Raw genomic sequence first — 21,603 nt, 5'->3', positions numbered from 1 at the left:
AAATCTGAAAGTCGTATCAAAAAATATGTCGGAAACTATAAATGTTATCAGCTAATTTGAAATGAAATTAGCTAAAATATCAGTTGTTATACTGAAGGGGTTTTCCAAAAAGAGCTGTAATTTTGATATTAAAGAAAACGAGTATATTTTAAGAGAAATTAATGAATGTTTATTTCAATGCAGAAGAAGATTTGTCAATAACGATGGAAAACGATATCGACCAAATAGAAATTTACATCTACTCTTTCATTCTGTAATTTTCCTTTGGAATATTCTACTAGTTCCCCATAGGCTTTATTTTTGAAACTTTTCATTTTACATCGACAGGTTCTGCCTAAATATTTCGATGAAACCTATCAGAAATTCTTTCATTTTGGACAAGAATTTGGTACGCTACGAAGTTCCGACGGTACCTGATAAATTGCCAGCTGTCTGTGATCATCTGAAATCCGACCCAGATACTCAATAAAACAACCTCTCAAGAGGCAGGTTTCGACGTCAGCAAGGGAAGGCAGACTAGCTACCATTTCGACGCAAGCTACTTGGTCGCCTGCTACCAAACGTTTGAAAAAACGCTTCGTGAGTGGCGGGCATAATGCCGTGAAAGGGCGGCCACACTCTGGGCTAAATTGCCGTCCCTCGAATAGAGGCGCCTGAAACAGTCGCTCCACTGTTTCACCCCTAACGCCAGCCCTGTAGAAACAGATTGAATGAAATTGACCCTACGTATAACATAAATTCATAAAATTTCGAATAACTCTTGAATTATTGAATGTGGGAGCATAATCATCATTTTTCACCGTAGAATCCAACGCAATCATAAAAAAATAGGGTTCTGATTTGTAAATCGAAAGTTATGATCGAATTTTGTTCACAATTTTTGGCACAATATTTGAAACACCCTGTGATGATATTTTTCAAATTCAAGATATGCACGATATTCCAACATCATTCTAGTTTGAGAAAGTGAATTGAGTATACGGATAGGATATTCACAGTGAAGGTAATTCACATAATTGTGACTAAGGGAATTCTCTCTTTTTTACGTTTTTTTTTCAATATTTTGAAAACTATGAGGACTAACGCAATCATTTTAGCAAAGAGTAATTGAGAATGGATATCTTGATAATATCTGAGACATAAAATAAAAAAAAAGATTTTTTTGAAAAAATTTTTTTTAATTCTTGTATAACCGGTCGGAATTTCTTATAGTATATTCTAAAACAAGTTGCAGAATGGGCTTCTATTCTAACACGAATGCGAAATTTCGAACGCATGAGTGTTGGAATTGCCTTCTGCAACGAGTATTAGAGGATATTTTCTCTATTTCAGTCAAGTTTTGTGAATTATTGCCGAAATTAAATGAAAAATTTAGATTGAATATCCTAGTGATATTTGTATTGTATCATTGCAGTTGGTGGGACTGTTACGAACATTGACAGATTACGGAATTTGGATATGAATCGTACGTTTAGAATTTTGAAATAATTTACAATTACTCATTAAATTCGTTAGTTATGTCTGCCGAAATCGATTTAACACCACCAGAATTAAGAGAAACTGCGATTAATGTTGCAAATCATTTCACTATATCCGAATTATATTATTTTGACAATTATTGACGTTTGTTGAAATTTGATAGGATTGGAAGTCAATATAGACAACCACAAACCGAAAAATATAACTGAAAACGATGCTGTAATGAGTTCATTACAGTGCTGTTTTTAGAACTGTAATGAACTTATTACGATACTGAAATAGAGAAAATATTTTAGCTGAATTGGGCTCCATGAACAATGTCATATTCCGAATTTTCAGTTTTCAAATCGGCCCCGTTCTCCAGAAACGTCTAATAGGCCGTCGAACTTGAAACACCCTGTATATAATTTCGTCACAATGTCTTTATTTTTCGGGGTTCGAGCCATGTTTATTGTGTCAATTCGAACAGAATGTCGAAAAAAATTACCTAATATTTCCCTAACAACAGATCGGTTTAGGTTGAACTTTAGTTTCTGAATGTAAAATAATCACCCGAATTTAAGGAGGTTTTATCATCAGGATACTTCATCCAGAAAAATTATTCTCAGTTTATTTTTTATCAGGGTTCACCTATGCTTCTGGTGATTTTTTTGTACAGGACGTTCCCCCTGAATCCACGCTTGGTACTAAAACATTTGTTAATTGAATCGTAGCTGTTAATTTTTGAAACCTCTTACATTTTATAAAGATCATTACTTATTTATTTGATCAGACGGCAAAGCCATTTTACATTGATGAAAAATTTTAACAAAAACAATCTTCATTATAATAAAGAAAAAAATATATAAGAACATAGATAAACAAGCACATAAGTATCACAAGAACTCATTCATAAAGTTAAATCTTTAGAAATATACACTATCAAAAATGTTTTCATTAATTTTGTGCAATAGGCAAAATCAGATCTGAGATGCCAGCGGGCTAGTAAGAGCTTGGGATTCGAAGTGCTTCTTCAGGGTGAATATAGATACTGAAAATATATCAGCCTGACTTAGCTAAGCAAAGAGCTCTAGATAATGGACTGTGGACCAGAGCTGTGACGAGCACTAAAAAAAAGTGCTTGAGCACTAAGCACTCGAAAAAAAGGGCTTCGAGCACCAAGCACTAAGCACCGATTTTCACAAAAGACTCGCGATTACTAAGCACTTTGTACAAGTAATTCGAAATTTCGAGCACTAAGCACTAAGCACTTTAGTAGGAAATGTTGAAAGTGAAGTTTTTTAATCGGAAAATATATTGTTCCTATATCTAATCTAATGTAAGATTATGGTCGGGTAAGAGAATAAGTACACCAGAATTTTATAGAAGCGAACTGATTCAAAATAGTAAATTTTTCGAAGTTGATAATATAAACAGGATTATCAAAATAAAGAAGAATGAGCAAAATGAAAATGAAAGAGAACAAGTTCAAATTCTTCAAATATGATTTTGAATTTTTAACAATTCAATTTTTATTTTAGAAAAATTTTTGACTATATTTGAATGAAAGTAAAAATTGAATTGTCAAAATAATGAATGATACTAGTTAACCAACAGATGAATTGAATATCAAATAGCAGAAACCTGCATGGAAGGGACGAATGTGATGAGTTATTATTCCATACTTGAAAACTTATGACTATATATTTTAGAGCCATCATTCAGCCTTATTATTTCGTCATAATATCTGCAATGCTCGACCGAGGGTTCGAATCACTGATGATGAATCTGTCTTGAAATTCGATTGTGTTCGTCCGGCTGAAAAAATGATAATTCTCGGAGAGATATTCAAACTTGAAATTTTCAGGATATCTTCGAATATCGAATGTTGCTGTTTAGTTTGTCCAAATCCAACAAGGAATCTCGTAGATATAGCCGTTCGAATTTTTTTTTGAAGATTTCGAAACTTTTGTTTACATCTCAATAAAATGTTGCCTTTAGATGTTGAATAACAATTTCAAGAGTCGTAATGAATATTATGTGGATAGCTCAACCAAAAATATAAAATTTCAAACAGAATATCTTGAAATAATTATCCAATATTTCCTTGATCACAAAACCGACGAGTTTGGCTTAACCATAACTAGGCTTCGGATGAATATGAATTTGCATAACTGCATATTCCAATGTATATTTGAGTTAAAGTTCATATTTTAATCATTTTCTCTTTTAAATACATATTTCCAAGATAAAATTGATTTTCAAACAAGAACAAATCTAATAGAACCGTTCTTTTGGCAAATCCCAAAGAGCTTTTATGACTTTTTATGACCTACCCAACTCGCAAAGAATGCAGTATTCGGAGAAATATTTATCCCAAATAATGGCATTAACACCATCTGGTAAGAAGGATAGTAAACATCGTTTCTGTCGTTGTTTTTTAAGTGCCTACTGAAATATTTCTTTAGGCAAGTATCAGAGCAATGAGAATTCGAATGTAAATATGAATTTCACCATGGAAGGATCCTAATGGAACTTTTTTGCGTATCAATTTCTTGACCCTTATACGTGTTAATTCTTATTATTTTAAGTTTCACTATCGTTTACCTAACCCATGTAAATAATACTATTTTTGTTTAATCGACTATTGGCCAACGCTATACTAAACTAATAATATTTTGAGATTGTTTTCTTTACGACCTTTATACCTGCTTCTGTATGTATTGTTGGGACATGCTGTACTTCATTGTTTCATGCTTTAAATTTTATATTTTTTTGTAGTGTGTTATTGTCATTATGACACAAGATTAAGTTAAAACGAAGTTGTCAATAAAAACTCGTCACAAAAAGTCACCTTCCAAGTATTTATTTTACATAATTAAAAAGCAAATCAACATAACTTGACAACTTCGTTCTAACTTAATCTTGTGTCAAAATGACAATAACACACTACAAAAAAATATAACATTCAAAGCATGAAACAATAAAGTACAGCATGTCCCAACATGTATTTTATTCAAACAAGTACTTCATTAATTTCAACTATAGTATAAAATGAAGAACTAACTAAAGTGGATACATAAGATTTTTTGTCCGATCAGAAAAGATTTTACCGATTTGTGTTTCTTTTTCAGAAATTCCTCATTTTCATAAGAGTTCTTTTCCCAATTAACTTCAAATATTGCCAAAATCTTGCAATCACTGACAATGATGTACAGGGTGGGCAAATTTCGATGTTTTAGCACTACAACTTTTGAACCAGAGGAGATAGACAAAATCTGATACCCACTTCTCGATCTCTTTTTCTGAGAAACAAATGAGGGTAGTATTCATTTTTGGCCACCTTCTTTTGTTTTCGAGTTATAAGCGAAAATTGGAAAAATGACGATATCGAAAAACATTTATATCTCCGCTAATACTGATGATAGAGCTCTGAAATCAAAACATTATACAGGCACTTTTTTACGTAGAATCCAGTGGCGTGCTCGTATTTTCAAAAGGGTTTTTAATTACGAAGCAATGACCCAAAGTTATGTTTTTTCAAATGGGAACACTAGATTTTTGTGCCATTTTCTGAAAGCTTAATTTTTCCTGATTTCAAAAATATATAACATCGTATGATTGGTATCAAAATAAATAAAGGAAAATGGTCAAAAAACATTGTTTAAGAGTCTCAATATTTCTATGGTTTCAACTGTTGATGAGCCTTTCTATAACAAGAGTAGTGTCCTTCCGTCAATCTGATTATTTCTATGCTTTTCACTTATTTCTTCAAAATTCGAATCTATATTTATTTTATACAAATAGTTTCGAAAAGATAAACGAACTTGGAAAAAGTTTTTTAGGTAGCTTGAACACAGTTTCAAATATTAATCTATTGAAATATCGAGAAGAGGTGTCGACTGTGCATTGTGCAATTGTTGTCATTATTAGGTTAAATATTATTTCTTGTTTGTCCCTCTGTAATTAAATTGTTGAGTTCAATCATATATGCATTGTTTCATATGCTGTTTAAAATGAATTGGTACTTGTGCGTATTGATTCTGGAGACCTATGTAAATAATCTCCTGATACATGCATCTCAATACAACTCTTTCGATTGAAAAATTCGATCTTGTGGTTTTTCCGTTATTTCCAAATCAATTTTTAGATAAAAAATTTATAAAACATATCTAGATTCGAATTCTGTAGAAATAAGTGAAAATCATAGAAATAATCAGATTGACGGAAGGACACTGCTCTTGTTATAGAGAGCTCAATTTTTCTGTGTTCATGAACAGTTGAAACCATAGAAATATTGAGAATCTTAGGTGAAAAGAGGTTTTTGGTCATTTTCTATTATTTATATTGATCCGAATCATACGATGTTATATATTTTTAAAATCAGAAAAAATCAAGCTTTCAGAAAATGACACAAAAATCTAGTGTTCCCATTTGAAAAAACATAACTTCGGGTCATAGCTTCGTAATTAAAAACCCTTTTGGAAATACGGGCACGCCACTGGATTCTACGTAAAAAAGTGCCTGTATAATGTTTTAATTTCAGAGCTCTATCATCAGTATTAGCGGAGATATAAATGTTTTTCGATTTCGCCATTTTTCCAATTTTCGCTTATAACTCGAAAACAAAAGAAGGTGGCCAAAAACGAAAACTACCCTTTTTAGTTTCTCAGAAAAAGAGATCGAGAAGTGGGTATCAGATTTTGTCTATCTCCTCTGGTTCAAAAGTTGTAGTGCTAAAACATCGAAATTTGCCCACCCTGTACAAGATACCCAATGAAATATAACCAAATACAAAATTATTTCAACATCAGTGTTCGAGGCACTAGATACAAGATACCTACGTTTCGAAATTGAATCTGAAAGAATGATATACATGATATATAAGGTTGAAGTTTATAAGTACGATTTCAAGTAACAAAAATTATTATAATATAGTAATTTACGCAGGCGCGGATCCAGGACCCACTTTTGGGGGGGGAACTTTTCGATACTTCCGCCATTTTGGGACGTCATTTTTTTGCCGTTTATTAATATGGGTTTTCAAAAAATGTATTGAAGATGAAATGAATAGAATAAAAAATGTCCCCATACATTTACTTGTATTTTCAAATTATACACTGTGTCCGTAAAGTATGGAACAAATTCATTTTTAGCTAAACAGACCATTTTAAGAAATAATCGTGAAACAAGTCGATTTTTTATTTTAATTTACTGTATTTTGAAATAATAATCTAATATACAGGGTTAATTACTTTCGAGTAATGACGTCACCGTCATTTTTTTCAAATGGAACACCCCCATTTTGTCTCAATTTTCCGATTACTCTAGCTGGGCTGATTCCAAAAATGTATCACATTTTGATTCCAATTGGTACAGGATGGACAAAAATACATAGTTTTGTATTCCAAAACTGTATCACATATTGATTTCAATTGGTACAGGACCAATTGGAATCAACATGTGATACATTTTTGGAATCAGCTCAGATAAAGTAATCGGAAAATTGAGACGAAATGGGGGTGTTCCATTTAAAAAAAATGACAGTGACGTCATTACTCGAAAGTGATTCACCTTGTATATTAGATTATCATTTTAAAATACGGTAAATTAAATTAAAAAATCGACGTGTTTCACGATTATTTCTTGAAATGGTCTGTTTAGCTAAAAATGAATTTGTTCCATACTTTACGGACACAGTGTATAAAGTAACAAAGTGTATTAGTTTTTTGACATTTTCTATGTCACTTGTGTTCAGTAGATTATGTCATTTAATCATAGAAAGATACAAGCTTTTACTTCAAAATGGACCACTTGAAATGACACTAGGTTCACTCTCTGTTTTCCAGATTTGGAGTTTGATTTTTTCAAGTTTTTTCTCATAGCACCTGTGCTTTACAAGATATTTAACTTGAATTTGGCATAGATATTCTAATTTAAAGTTTTCATCATGTGATACGAGTATACTAATTTTGAATACAAATCTACAGGGTGATAGTTTTTCTGGAACAGTGCCCGCTCTTTTCCTCCAGAACTTTTTTTTGGAAGACTACAGGTAGTTTAGAAAAATGTTAAAAGAAACTTTGATCGAGTACTACACTTTTTGGATTCTTGTAGTTCTGTCCTATCTGCTACTGATTTCTAGAAAAAAATTTCAAACTATTCTCTAGTACCTAATACTCAGAAAAAGCCAACTTATAACGAAGATCCAGTTAATAAGCTATGATGAATAAATTTTATTATAATTTTTGATACTTATTTACCGCATCTGTAGCGAAGATGAAGAAAGATTTGATAAACTGGTATAATCATCACAAAAAAATAGATTACAAGACTTACAAGAAACACTCTGTATCTCGAAAACAAAGCGTTAACGGGCCCATATTTATTGGCCTTTCTTATTATCCAAGGAATCTCTCATATTCCTTTATACCTCCAATTTTAGCAATCCATTCCTATGATTATTCAACAAAGCTAAATATTTCTCATGATAAACAAAATAGGAAATATATTGGCAAGTAGGCCTGCTTTTATTGAGGATCATATTTCAGGTCCTTTTTTCCAAAGTACTAACAAAGAGGAAATATTTCGCATGCACGTGTTATTATTCTTTCATAATTGTCTTTTTTTATTGCCATCCGTTCCAAAAGACTGCATCGTAGGTAAACCTCGTATTGAGTAGGTAACTCAAAACATCATTACACCCGAATAAGAGGAATAGATAATGTTAAGGGTAGGCGGAGGGCCTCGACCCGATATAAAATAAATATTCAACGTCTTGTTATGTTTCATGTGATAAGTAAAAAAAAATCACTCAGGAATTGTTTTGTTGATGGAATTCTGAAAATTACAGGCTGCCAATAATCATGGCCCCGGGGAAAATCACACTCGCCCTCTCCTCTCTCGACGAACTAAAAGGCTAGCGTAAGGCGGATAAACTAATTTTTTATTGCAGATTTAGATTCAACGTGATTTGAAATGCAAAAAGCCAAAGTTTGAGCTATGATTTTAATAAAAATTTGTTCGATTCCAGATGTTACTACAGCACCATGTCAAAAATTGTTGCATTGGTAGAATTATATTCATTTAACATTAGTTGAATACCAATGAAATATTTTGATCTTTACCATTATACAAACAGAGGTTTATATTCATATTGGGCAGGTGAACAAAAATAAGAACCTCAAAGCCTTGTTGAGACTAAATTTTTCCTAGTACAATACAACAATTATATTTTGGGGTCACAAAAAAATTTCACAATATACAAATTAATAAATAGAAAACAACTGCTTATTCTGGTCGTCTACACTCGTAGTAGGTATTCATATATTTTTCCCTTTCCCTCTTCTTGGGGTTCATAATTCTGATTGGTGAATTGAAATTAAAAACAATTGCTGAAATATCAGAGATAACGCACGAAGATCTATACCCATCAAAGAAGCCACACTTCACACAAAAATAGATGGTTTGTCAAAGAGATACCGACAAGATTTATGAAGCGCAAAAAAACTCTTGGAAATCGGGGTAAGCAGAGAATCACATGCCGACGCGCCACAGTAATATTTATGACCCAATTGCGGCATCTTTGAACGTGTACGTGTTTATTGCGGAACGTTTGAACCTATATATTGGTCCATATTCATATTATTTCTAACCTTATTGCATTTCCATTCCGTACTTTCAACATCTTTGTTTCAGAAATTGCGTCAAATTACATTTTTGCTTGATCTTGTAATTATTTGAGCCTTAGTATGTCAAATTCTAGACGGGCCGGCAAATTTTAAGAGGTGCCCGGGCCATTTGGGGGGGGGGAACGTTCCCCCAGTTCCCCCCCCGTGGATCCGCGCCTGAATTTACGTAACAAGTCCGGAAAATAGGGTTTTTTTGGACGAATAGACAAAATTCCAGGACGAGCGTAAGCGAGTCCTGGAAGTCTGTGAGTCCAAAAAAACTATTTTCGGGCGTGTTGCATACAATATTTTTTCGGCAACCATGTAAAATAACACTATCGCTGCTGCTTTCCATATTTTATTGCGATTGCGATCAAAAAACATGCACATTTTTGACAACTAATTTCATATGAACTGTCAGCCGTTATCTCGGTTGCTATGGATTCTATGATTCTTTTCCGGCCTAGTCCGGGAAGTACGTACTTTCCGGACCAGGCCGGGAAATGCTACTTCCTCAGAGAAAAAGCGTCCGGGAAGTGAGCACTTCCCGGACGGTTGCCGAAAAATTATATTTAATTTCAATCGTTACTTTCAGAATTAGAATAAATCAATTCGATTCAAGATAATAAAATTTTTGGATGTTTTTTTTTATTTCTTTTCAACAATTGAACATATGCTTTCATAGTCTCTTATTACAAAATGAAACCGAATGATTAAATTAATTGAGAATTCAAAGATACGTAAAAAATCTTCATAAAATAAAGTTCATAAAAAACGATTCTGTAATGTGAAATGAATATCTATAAATCTGAAATAATCAGCCACTTTAATTTGTCAATGAAATTCCAGTTACACATATTTTTTTCCGCTTAATAGAATAACCGATGTGAGATAATGGTAGGTATATTTTCAACTGAAAATTTTGCACCACTCGTTTTACCATCTGTTTTAAATGATGTACCCTTCGAAAATTTCATCACATTTCGTAGTTATTCTTAACCGACAGCCACCAAAGAAGTTTTATGATTTTATTATGTTTATGTACGGTCTTCTAGAACCGCATAGAACCTAGATGAACAAAGAATTGATTCATCGGAACAGTCCAGGTATCCCTTTTTCCAATCGTCTCGGTGAGATTTCTGAATCTTATAAAATCTACCAACTGATTTCTTCCTACTAAAAATTTCATGCAAATGCGAAAAATCTAAAAAAGTTGATTTCTACTAAATCTGGTTACACTGGTACGATTGGTACGAAGCTTCAGATATTGGTTTGTTTGGTCATAAAAATGGTCTACGAACCGTCCGGAGTTGCTTCGTTTCCGAGATATGACGAGCGAAGAAGTTTCGAAAAAACGGTACCTAGTTATTTATGAATTATCCTAAATATTTTTCTGTAGTTTTTTATTTTTTAGATTGAATAACTAAAAATGGAACTTTTCGGTCTCCTGTATTATCTTCATATCAAGCTTTATTATCGAGAAAAAATTAGCTCAACTCATTCTGAAAACTATTCATGGTGTTTAGGATCCACATGGTGTTTATGATTCAATAGAGTGGCTTCAATTTTTTTTTCTCGAAAACTAAGCTAGATATGACGGAAATACAGGTGACGAAAAAGTTGTACCTATATTATTAGTTGTTCAATCTTTGAAAATTTATTAAAAACCACAAACGAGTCAGTTGCGTACTCTTTGTCCTCAATATTGTTGTGTCCACTGAGACACCACTGGACCTAAATAATTCAATCTAGTAAGAGCTAAATAAGCGCCTTATTACTTTCAATAACTTCACTAAATTTCAACTGAATTTATTTAAATACCCAAGTACCTAATATTTAATATTTCGTAGATCCTTCAGAATACCTATTTGTTGGCATTTACTAGTATTTTCTTCACAGTTTGAACACAATTCGTCTGAAACTACTAACCGGGAAGGTGAATGAATATAACCACGTAAAATCTTTTTGACCGAGCTGCGCGGAATTAACTGACGTTTGAATTTGTTTTGAAATTCATAACAAATAACATGTTTACTAGGTACCTCCAAAGATGATAAATCTATAGATGACCTGTCATGATTGCCAAAATGTATAGGTATATTCGACAGGAAGGCTTTCCAGATTAGAATTAATGAATATCTAAAGAGTGTTCTTAACTGCAAGAACAATTGTACATATTTCAATCCTTCATTGGATTGAGGACATACGTTCAATCATAATATTGAAATTCTACAGACCGAAATTGAAAGTTGAGGCTTGAAATTCCTAGAACCACTAGATATACCTAGACAGTCTAACCAAAATTATTAAGCGCTGAAATTTCGTAATGAAGGAATTTATTTGAATGAGATTTCGAAAGAAAATCATTGAAAACTCCACTGGGTGTTCGAAATGATAAAATTCATTGATGACGCATTCAAAAGTTAGTATTGGACCATTTCAACTGGTAAACCCTATAATTTATTTTGTCATTCAGGAGACAAATTTTCAAAGATACTAAAATTTGCTACCTGATAAGAAAATAAAATGCAGGCTATGCCGGGCTATGCCATTTAGAATATGCCCGATAATAACGTTTGAATGAGTCGTCAATTAATTGACTCGTTTTGTCGTTAGGATCTTCCAAAGCCTCTTCACTTTATAAAAAATCGAAATATTTCAAAAACGGTAAATTTTGAGCGAACCAACTTAGGTTAATTTATTCCGTGCAATCTGAAAATTCAATGTAAAAAAAGATGTTCCATGAAAAAATATTTGTTTATTAATCGAGATAGGTATACTTTTTTGGTACACCCTGTATATTTACAAACAATTAGATAATGTAACTCTAATCTAATAGAATCTCGTGTAACTATGTCGAAAAATAATCAAAAATATCAGCCCTTAACTGAGCATCGCATCAATGTTGGAACAGCCTGTATGGATGGGATAATAAAAATGAAAGAACTCATTTCAATTTATAAGATATAAGTCATCGTTTTATCCTTATGATATTCCAACAAAGCTTAATAATTTTTATGATAGCAAAATAAAATAAAACATATTTTGCAGGCTTGCCTTATCAGTTTTTTCGCAATTCCATGAAATTTTTAGTAGGAAGAAATCAGTTGGTAGATTTTCGAAGTTTTATAAATCTGATCGAGACGATTGGGAATTAGGATGCCTAGACTGTTTCGATGAATCAATTCATTGTTCTTTGAGATTCTACGCGATTTTAGAAGAAAGTACGTAAACATAATAAAATCATAAAACGTCTTTGGTAGCTGTCGGCTGAGAACAACTACAAAAGATGAATCTACAAAGGGTATCCCATTAAAAACAGATGGTGTATAATATTCGATTGAAAATATTCCATTATCTCACATCTCGTGAGCCGTTCCGCCAACTAGAAGGCGGAAAAAAAATATGATATATGTTACTGAAATTTCATAGACAAATTGAAGTGTCTGAATAATCTGGTTCGATTCAAGGAAAAAAACTTCAGATAGAAGAAATCCTAAAAAATGTGTTCACCCCGGTCTACCCTCGGGTCTACCATCAACAAAAATGGGTAATAAAATTATCAAACGTGCCGACAGTAACAGCGGACAACCGTAATCACTTCTGAAGATAGAAACTCGCCTAGATGGAAATTTTTCGGAATAATAAAATAATAAAACGAAGTGATTTCCACAAATCTCTTACTGTTTGTGACAATTGTTTCGCCAACACTGTGACATAATCAGGGTACATACATTTCAACAGACCTTAAATAAGTGACAAAAATATGAGCATTGCCTGAAGAAACATAATTACTAAATAGGTCCAAATAAATTTTAAAGGTGTATTGGACGTTCACCACGCCAGGGATTTCCAAACTATTGAAGAAATTCTACAATGAACAAACAGATGTAAACTCACTGCTAGTATTGAATTTCTTCGAAAAGTTTGAAAATTCCAGGCGGCAAATGTCCCATATAACCGTAAAGTTTATTATGTCCAATTTAGTATTTCATTAAGGTTGTTCGAAATATCATGTCAAACACTTTAAAAAATAATTCAGATTATATATTTATTTTTATGTAAACACATCACAGCAATTTTTTCGGACTTTATTTCGTGAAATAACAATATATCTACTAGCAAGAGGTTAATATCTAGCATCCATAAATAATGAAATATATCATTTTTGGAATCACAAGATCGGAGGTTTAGAAAAAGTCTCATTTCACGAGATCAAAATATGAAAATAAGTTTCATAATGAAAACTAAAAAGCAAGATATGGAAACTAAATTTACTTGTAGAATACAACGCAAGTATAAAAAATTGAGGTATGATTAGAAAAAAGGAATTGTGATTTGTGACAATTGTCGACACAAAGCATTAATATTTTCAGAAAATTATTCAATTTTATCGTTTACAGTCTGGCCAACTACCAATGATCGAACTTTGTTAGACTTCCCTCAATCATGCAAATATCAAAATTCTTATTGTTGAAAAAAAAAGGTATGGTATGATAATTGTAATAACTTTCTCATTTACCTATAAGATAGGTATTGAAATGTTCAATTTCAAAATATCAAATATCATAATAGTACTGTTTATACTTTATTTTTTAAGAAATATCCTGGGATATGATTGAAAATTGAATTGAATTGAAAATGGAATAATGGAACTTTTTTGCGTATCAATTTCTCGACCCTTATACGTGTTAATTCTTATTATTTTAATTTTCACTATCGTTTACCTAACTCATGTAAATAATACTATTTTTGTTTAATAGACTATTGGCCAACGCTATACTAAACTAAAAAAATTTGAGATTTTATTCTTCACGACCTTTATACCTGCTTCTGTATGTTTTTTGTTCAAACAAGTACTTCATTAATTTCAACTATAGTATAAAATGAAGAACTAACTAAAGTGGATACATAAGATTTTTTGTCCGATCAGAAAAGATTCTACCGATTTGTGTTTCTTTTTCAGAAATTCCTCATTTTCATAAGAGTTCTTTTCCCAAATAACTTCAAATATTTCCAAAATCTTGCAATCACTGACAATGATGTACAAGATACCCAATGAAATATAACCAAATACAAAATTATTTCAACATCAGTGTTCGAGGCACTAGATACAAGATACCTATGTTTCGAAATTGAATCTGAAAGAATGATATACATGATATATAAGGTTGAAGTTTATAAGTACGATTTCAAGTTACAAAAATTATTATAATAATTATATTCAATTTCAATCGTAATTTTCAGAATTAGAATAAATCTATTCGATTCAAGATAATCAAATTTTTTGAAGTTTTTTTTAATTTTTTTCAACAATTGAACATATGCTTCCATAGTCTCTTATTACAAAATGAAACCGAATGATTAAATTGATTGAGATTGAGAATACAAAGATACGTTAAAATTCTTTATGAAATAAAGTTCATAAAAAACGATTCTGTAATATGAAATGAATATCTATAAATCTGAAATAATCAGCTACTTTAATTTATCAATGAAATTCCAGTTAGACATATTTTTTCCGCTTAATAGAATAACTGATGTGAGATAATGGTAGGTAGATTCACGATTATCAATATTTTTTATGGTTTTTTTCATTTGCTTTCAACAATTGAACATATACTCCCATAGTCTCATATTACCGAATTATATGAATCTAAATATTTTAAATGATTGTATTGATTGGGAATACAAAGATATGTAAAAATCTTCAATTAGGTTTATTCATCATATGTTTTTAATGAGGTAACCTTCGAAACTTTCCTGCCCTTTGTAGTTATTCTTAGCCGACAGTCACCAAAGAAGTTTTATGATTTTATTATGTTTGAGTACGTTCTTCTAAAACCGCGTAAAACGTAGAACCTCAATGGACAATGAATTGATTCATTGGAACAATCTAGGCATCCCAATTTCCAACCGTCTCGGTTAGATTTCTAGAACTACTAAAATCTGCCAAATGACTTCTTCCTACCAAAAATTTAATAGAAATTTGCAGTTATGCAAATGCATATTCATCCGAAGCCTAGTAATGATTATGCCAAACTCGTCGGTTTTGTGGTCAAGGAAATAGTGAATAATTTTTTTGTTTGAAATTTTTATGTTTCTGGTTAAGCTATCCACATCATATTCATTAACATCTAAAGGCAACAGTTTATTCAGATTGAATTGAAAGTTTCGAAATGTTCAGGAAAAAAAATTTGATCGGCAATATCTACGGAATTCCTTGTCGGATTTCGACTTACTAAACAGCGACATTCGATATTCGAAGATATCCTGAAAATGTCAAGTTCAAATATCTCTCCGAGAACTATCATTTTTTCAGCTGGACGAACAGAATCGAATTTCAGCACGAATTCATCATCACTGAGTCGAACCTCATTGTTTTTGAGCATCTCTGGCACAAAATTCATAAATTACAGACATTATGACGAAATAATAAAGCTGAACGAAAGCTCAACAATATAAAGTCATAAGTTTTCCAGTATGGAATAACTCGTCACATTTGTCCCTTCCATGCAGGTTGCTGCTACATATTTGATATTCAATCTATATGTTGGTTAACTAGTATCATTCATTATTGTGACAATTCAATTTTTACTTTCATTTAAATATAGTCAAACATTTTTCTACAAAAAGGAATTGAATTGTTAAAAATTCAAAATCCATATTTGAAGAATTTCAACTTGTTCTCTTTTATTTTGCCCATTATTTTTTATTTTGAAAGCCTGTATATAAATATTGTCATCTTTGAAAAATAATAACCTCATTTTTTTATTCGCAAAAATTTACCATTTTGAATCAGTTCGCTTCTATAAAATTCTGGTGTATTTCTTCTCTTACCCGTCCATATTCTTACATATGTTTATAGGAACAATATTTATTCCGATTAAAAAACTTCACTTTCAACAGTTTCTACTAAAGTGCTTAGTGCTTAGTGCTCGAAATTTCGAATTACTTTTACAAAGTGCTTAGTAATCGCGAGTCTTTTGTGAAAATCGGTGCTTAGTGCTTGGTGCTCGAAGCCCTTTTTTTCGAGTGCTTAGTGCTTAGTGCTCAAGCACTTTTTTTCGGTGCTCGTCACAGCTCTGGTATGTACCTAGCCTAGTGGTATGTTTCGATGTGAGTTTGAATGACCTGAAGAAAAATACAGTAATGTTCGATAGCAGCAGTTGTTTGTGCAAGAAACAGTTATGAAGTTCGAGCGACCGCGAAGTATCATAGGATTGCGCGTAAACGATGTCAACACTGATGGCTCTGCCCAGAACGCAAGAGACATATGAATAATATAGTTTGAATGATTGACTTCGCTAGTTCGCCCAAAAATTGTGCTTGACATTTCTAAATATTAATTGACTTTTCGCATTTTTTTTCTTGATTTTTTAACGCTTTTGAAATACCCGCTTTATTCATCGCTTTGTCTTTTCGCCTACGCCTTTGTTAGTGTTTTTTCTACACCGCTTTAAACCCAGAAAGTTGGAGCTGATAACCCGCACCAAGGGCCCTGTGAAGAGCTGGGATTTGTACCAGAGACCATTTGTTCTTCAACCTGAAGCCCCATTTGGTAAGTCATCATTGTTGACCGCAATTATTGTTTGTATTATTATCAAATATTTCGCTGTCGCTCCAACTATCCAACTACAAACGCACGCAGATATACAGTCCATTTTTCTCTCAAACAATACTGAGCTATCGGACGTAACATTGGTCCTTTTTCGCAGCCGGATATTGAATTTTGCATAATTTTGGTTTATTAATTTGTTTTCATTTCCCATTTATCGCTGTCATAAACATTTTTTGTGCCTTTTATTTCATAGTTCATAGTTATAATCTCGCATCTGGTGACGAGTAACGTCATATGTACCTATCTTCATTCCTTTCATTTTCCGTCGTCTAGAAATCGTTTATGCACACACATTTGAAAATTATTGATTGCTTTTGGACTTACCTTGAATTAATTTTCTATACATTTCATTATATTTTGGTTCTTACTGTGAATATCGAACAGAAACATGACGGATTTCAAACTGAAGAGAGCTAAGTTCGCGAGAACATCGTGTATAGGTGAATTAGCTTCACTATTGGATTTGGCCAATAAAGCAACAACAGATTCTAATCCCAGAACCTCGTTTAGAATTCGTTTTACCGAGATAGATGATGTTCGCGAAGAGTTTAATAAACAACACCAAACTGTAACTTCAATCTTGTTACAAGGTGAAGATACTGATCTCGATTCAGAAGAAGCAATAAAACTTGAATTTCAAAATGATTATTTTTCTGTCAAAACTATTTATACTCAATTATTTGATCCAAATGAAAAATCTTTGAATGAATCGACGCAATCTGTTTTGACACGCAAGCAGGGTCTTGCTTCTTGCTTTCCTCATTCCTTAACTCCTAACATTCGACTTCCGCAAATAGAAATAAAAAAGTTCAGAGGAGATTATACGCAATTTGCTACATTTTTGGATGTATTTGACGCCCTTGTTCATAACAATCAATCGCTCACTGAAATTGAAAAGTTCAATTATTTGATATCCTCGTTAGAAGGACCGCCTCTATCTTTAGTTCGCACATTGCCGATGACTTCTGATAATTATCAGATCGCTTATGACTCGCTGGTCAATAGATTTTCCAATGAAAGGTTGAGAGCCCAAGCTCATTGGAACGCAATAGAAAGCACAGGCAAAATCAATTGTAATAATCAAACCGCACTTCGCAATTTACTAAGTACATTCACTGAAAATTTGGCCGCACTAAAAAACATGAATTTTCCTGTAGAATCTTGGGACTTTATCGTGTTTATGCTCTTGATAAAACGCTTGGATAATTCAACTATCGCACGCTTCGAACTTGAAAATGGTTCCTCTATGATTCCCGAATTCAAGACTCTACTTGAATTTCTCAATAAATATTGTATTGCAATGGACACTCTGGGTACATCCCATAATTCTAATAATACCAGAACGGGTGATTCAAATAGTTCTTCCAATTCAAAACAACGCATAGGAACCTATTTCTCTAACGACAATAAGAATCAACGCTCAAAATCCACTTGTACGCTTTGTAATCAAGACCATTCGCTTCTCTCATGTTCAAAATTTATTGAAAAAACTCCCCAAGAACGTCATTCATTCGCCAAGCAGAAACATCTATGTTTCAATTGTTTGAGTAACATACATGATTTGCGATCTTGCAAGTCTGTGAATACGTGTCGAAAATGTCATCAACGACATCACACCTTGTTGCACCTTGCACGGCCCTCCAGTGAAACTTCCGCTGGATCAGAGGAACCTCCTTCTACCTCTTCTGATTGGGCAGTTTTGTCAGCATCCGCTGGTGTCTCTCATAAAACACCTACAGTTCTATTGTCCACCGCGTTAATTGAAGTCAGAGATAATTTTGGAATGTTTCATCGTTTTCGTTGCTTGATTGACAGTGGATCCATGTCTTCTTTCATAACTCGAAAGGCTGCGAATTTGTTAGGTTTACCCCGGCACAAACTTGATGTTGAGGTAAAAGGTCTTAATTCCATGAAAATGAACGCTTCTTATGGTTCTTTAGTTTTAATGTTTCGCCCATGTAAATTGAATGGTCCTGTTTTGTTGACAGACGCAATAATTTTAGACAGAATTTGTGATGAGATACCTTCTCATCCGATTCCTGTTTCCGCTTGGTCCCATTTAGCGCACATAAAATTAGCCGACGAATCCTTCCATACCCCTGGTAAGATTGATATTTTATTAGGCGCAGATGTTTTTTCGAAAATCATGTTGACTGAACAGATAATTGGAAAACCTGGTCAAATTGACGCTATGAACACCATTTTCGGTTATATTTTAATGGGGAAGTTCTATTGTAAATCAAAACCATCTATATCAACATTTTTAACTTCATGTTCAGATTTCTCCACAGATATTTCTCTGCAAAAATTTTGGGAACTTGACTCCTTGCCTTCAGTAGAACCGATATCCCCTGATAACAAACTATGTGATCAGATATTTTCCGATCAACACTATCGCGACAGCGAGGGTAGATACGTCGTTTCGCTTCCATTTCGCAGTTGTTTGCCGCAGTTTACTGGAATGCGTGAACTGGCGCTGCAAAGGTTCTTTACTCTTGAACGAAGACTTTTGAAAACGCCCGATTTGTATAAATTATATGTTGAGTTTATGCGGGATTATCTTGAATCCAATCATATGGAGATTATTCCTTACGACTGCATTAATCGAAACTCATATTATCTTCCTCATCACTGCGTTGTAAAAGCTCAGAATAGTCAGAGTAAAATTCGTGTAGTATTCAATGCTTCCGCAAAATCTCCTTGTTCTGAAGAAGGTTCACTAAATGATCATCTTCTTACCGGGAAGAAACTTCAAAGGGATATAATTTCGATTTTACTTCGTTTTCGGTTGCATGAATATACAGTATGCGCCGATATCCGACAGATGTATCGCATGATTCGTATAAGGCCAGACCATGCAGATTATCAACGCATTATTTGGAGGTTTTCAGTCGATGAGGCACCTCAAGACTATAGGTTACTCACAGTAACGTATGGTGTAAATAGTGCCCCATATCTAGCATTGCGCACCCTCATTCAGTTAACTGATGATGAGGGTCCTAAATTTCCTTTGGCTTCAAAAGCACTACTCGAAAATACGTATGTTGATGATATCGTTGCTGGCAATTCGTCGTTGGAAGGAGCCAAACTGTTGCTCCAGCAACTAGTTGAACTTTTGAATAGGGGTAATTTCGAACTTAGAAAATTTTCTTCCAATTGCCCTTCCGTTTTGGCAGGAATACCGTCTTCACATATGTCAGCTGATCCTCTGACATTTGACCAGGAAGATGAACACTTTTCTTTGAAGATTTTGGGTTTGCAATGGGATCCAAAGGGAGATTGTTTTCGCTTCAGCTTTGAACCCTTGAATAAATCTTCTACAAAGCGACACTTACTTTCCCAAATAGCTCGCATCTATGATCCCATGGGTTTTTTAGCTCCAGTGACTTTTCTCCTGAAGCACCTCTTGCAAAGAGTCTGGTCGTCAGGTATTGATTGGGATGATGAACTTCCTCCAGATATCGCTAGAGTCTGGGATGCATTCAAATCCCAAATTCAGATCCTATCCTCGATCACCATTCCTCGCAAACTTCTCTCCCCGAAAGCCAAGTCTTACCAACTCGTAGGATTTTGTGACGCCTCTGAGAGGGGTTACTGCGCCGTGGTTTATAATCGTATGATTGATGACAACGATCAACCAAATAATAATTTTTTATGCGCAAAAACTAAAGTTTCTCCTCTGAAACGAATAACAATTCCGCGTCTTGAATTGTGCGGTGCTGTACTGCTAGCCAAGCTCCTCTCATATTGCCTTCACGTATTTCGGGATTCTATAGATTTTTGTAAAGTTTACGCTTTCACGGATTCCCAAATCACATTAGATTGGATCAAGGGATCACCACATCGGTGGCCTACATTTGTAGCCAACAGAGTAGCTCACATCCAGGAGGAGGTACCTAGTGCTTCGTGGTATCACATTGACTCCAAAAATAACCCCGCTGATGCCGGGTCCAGAGGGTTATTGCCTTCAGAATTCGCCTATCAGTCCATTTGGTTTGATGGACCTCAATTATTGCACACGCCTTCAAGCTCATTTCCTGTTAATATCGATATTGATGTGACCACTCAACAGAACATTAATAATTTTTGCTCGAAACTTTCAGATGTGTCCGCCCTTTCACCTGGTCATTTCCTTACCCTTGAACCACTTAATGCCCTTCCTTATCCCGATATTACCCAACTTCCCTTGAACCGCCTTAGTCGTTGGCAATGTCTCCAGCGAATTCAACAAGATTTTTGGAAACGTTGGCAACGTGAATACCTGAACACTTTGCAGCAATGTTCCAAATGGTACACGCCGGACAATAATCCTCCTAAACTTGGAGATTTAGTGCTCATCAAAGATGAGAGGCTTCCTCCTTGCCAATGGGCACTTGGACGAATTTCATCTCTGTCCAATGCAATCGATGGACGTTCCCGCATCGCCACTGTTAAAACCCGATCTGGTTTCTTGAAGAGACCGGTTGTTAAGCTTTTCCCTTTGCCTGTTGAAATTTGATAGGCACCTATATTAATTGTGGTTAATAAATTAATTTTTTTTTCTCTCTCAATTTTTTTTCATAATTAAGTCGCACCTAATGCAGTTTTAGAAAACCAATGTTATGTACGGTATTTATTTTTTTTTCTCTTTTTTTTTATCTTTCATTCATTTTCCATTTTTCGCGCCCGGAGAATGTTTGTGCAAGAAACAGTTATGAAGTTCGAGCGACCGCGAAGTATCATAGGATTGCGCGTAAACGATGTCAACACTGATGGCTCTGCCCAGAACGCAAGAGACATATGAATAATATAGTTTGAATGATTGACTTCGCTAGTTCGCCCAAAAATTGTGCTTGACATTTCTAAATATTAATT

General features: G+C 33.6%; 1 protein-coding gene across 1 annotated transcript; it reads left to right on the top strand.

Annotated features, from left to right (window-relative positions):
- Window positions 1–17,137: 17,137 nt before the first annotated feature.
- LOC123675441 lies at window positions 17,138–21,247 on the top strand. Its single transcript, XM_045610801.1, has one exon. It carries the CDS (start codon window positions 17,138–17,140, stop codon window positions 21,245–21,247), a length of 4,110 nt encoding a protein of 1,369 aa, XP_045466757.1.
- The last annotated feature ends 356 nt before the right edge of the window (window positions 21,248–21,603 follow it).

Source organism: Harmonia axyridis, chromosome 3 (assembly GCF_914767665.1).
Source record: "Harmonia axyridis chromosome 3, icHarAxyr1.1, whole genome shotgun sequence".
NCBI lineage: Eukaryota > Metazoa > Arthropoda > Insecta > Coleoptera > Coccinellidae > Harmonia > Harmonia axyridis.
This window is presented reverse-complemented; position numbering and strand designations above follow the sequence as displayed.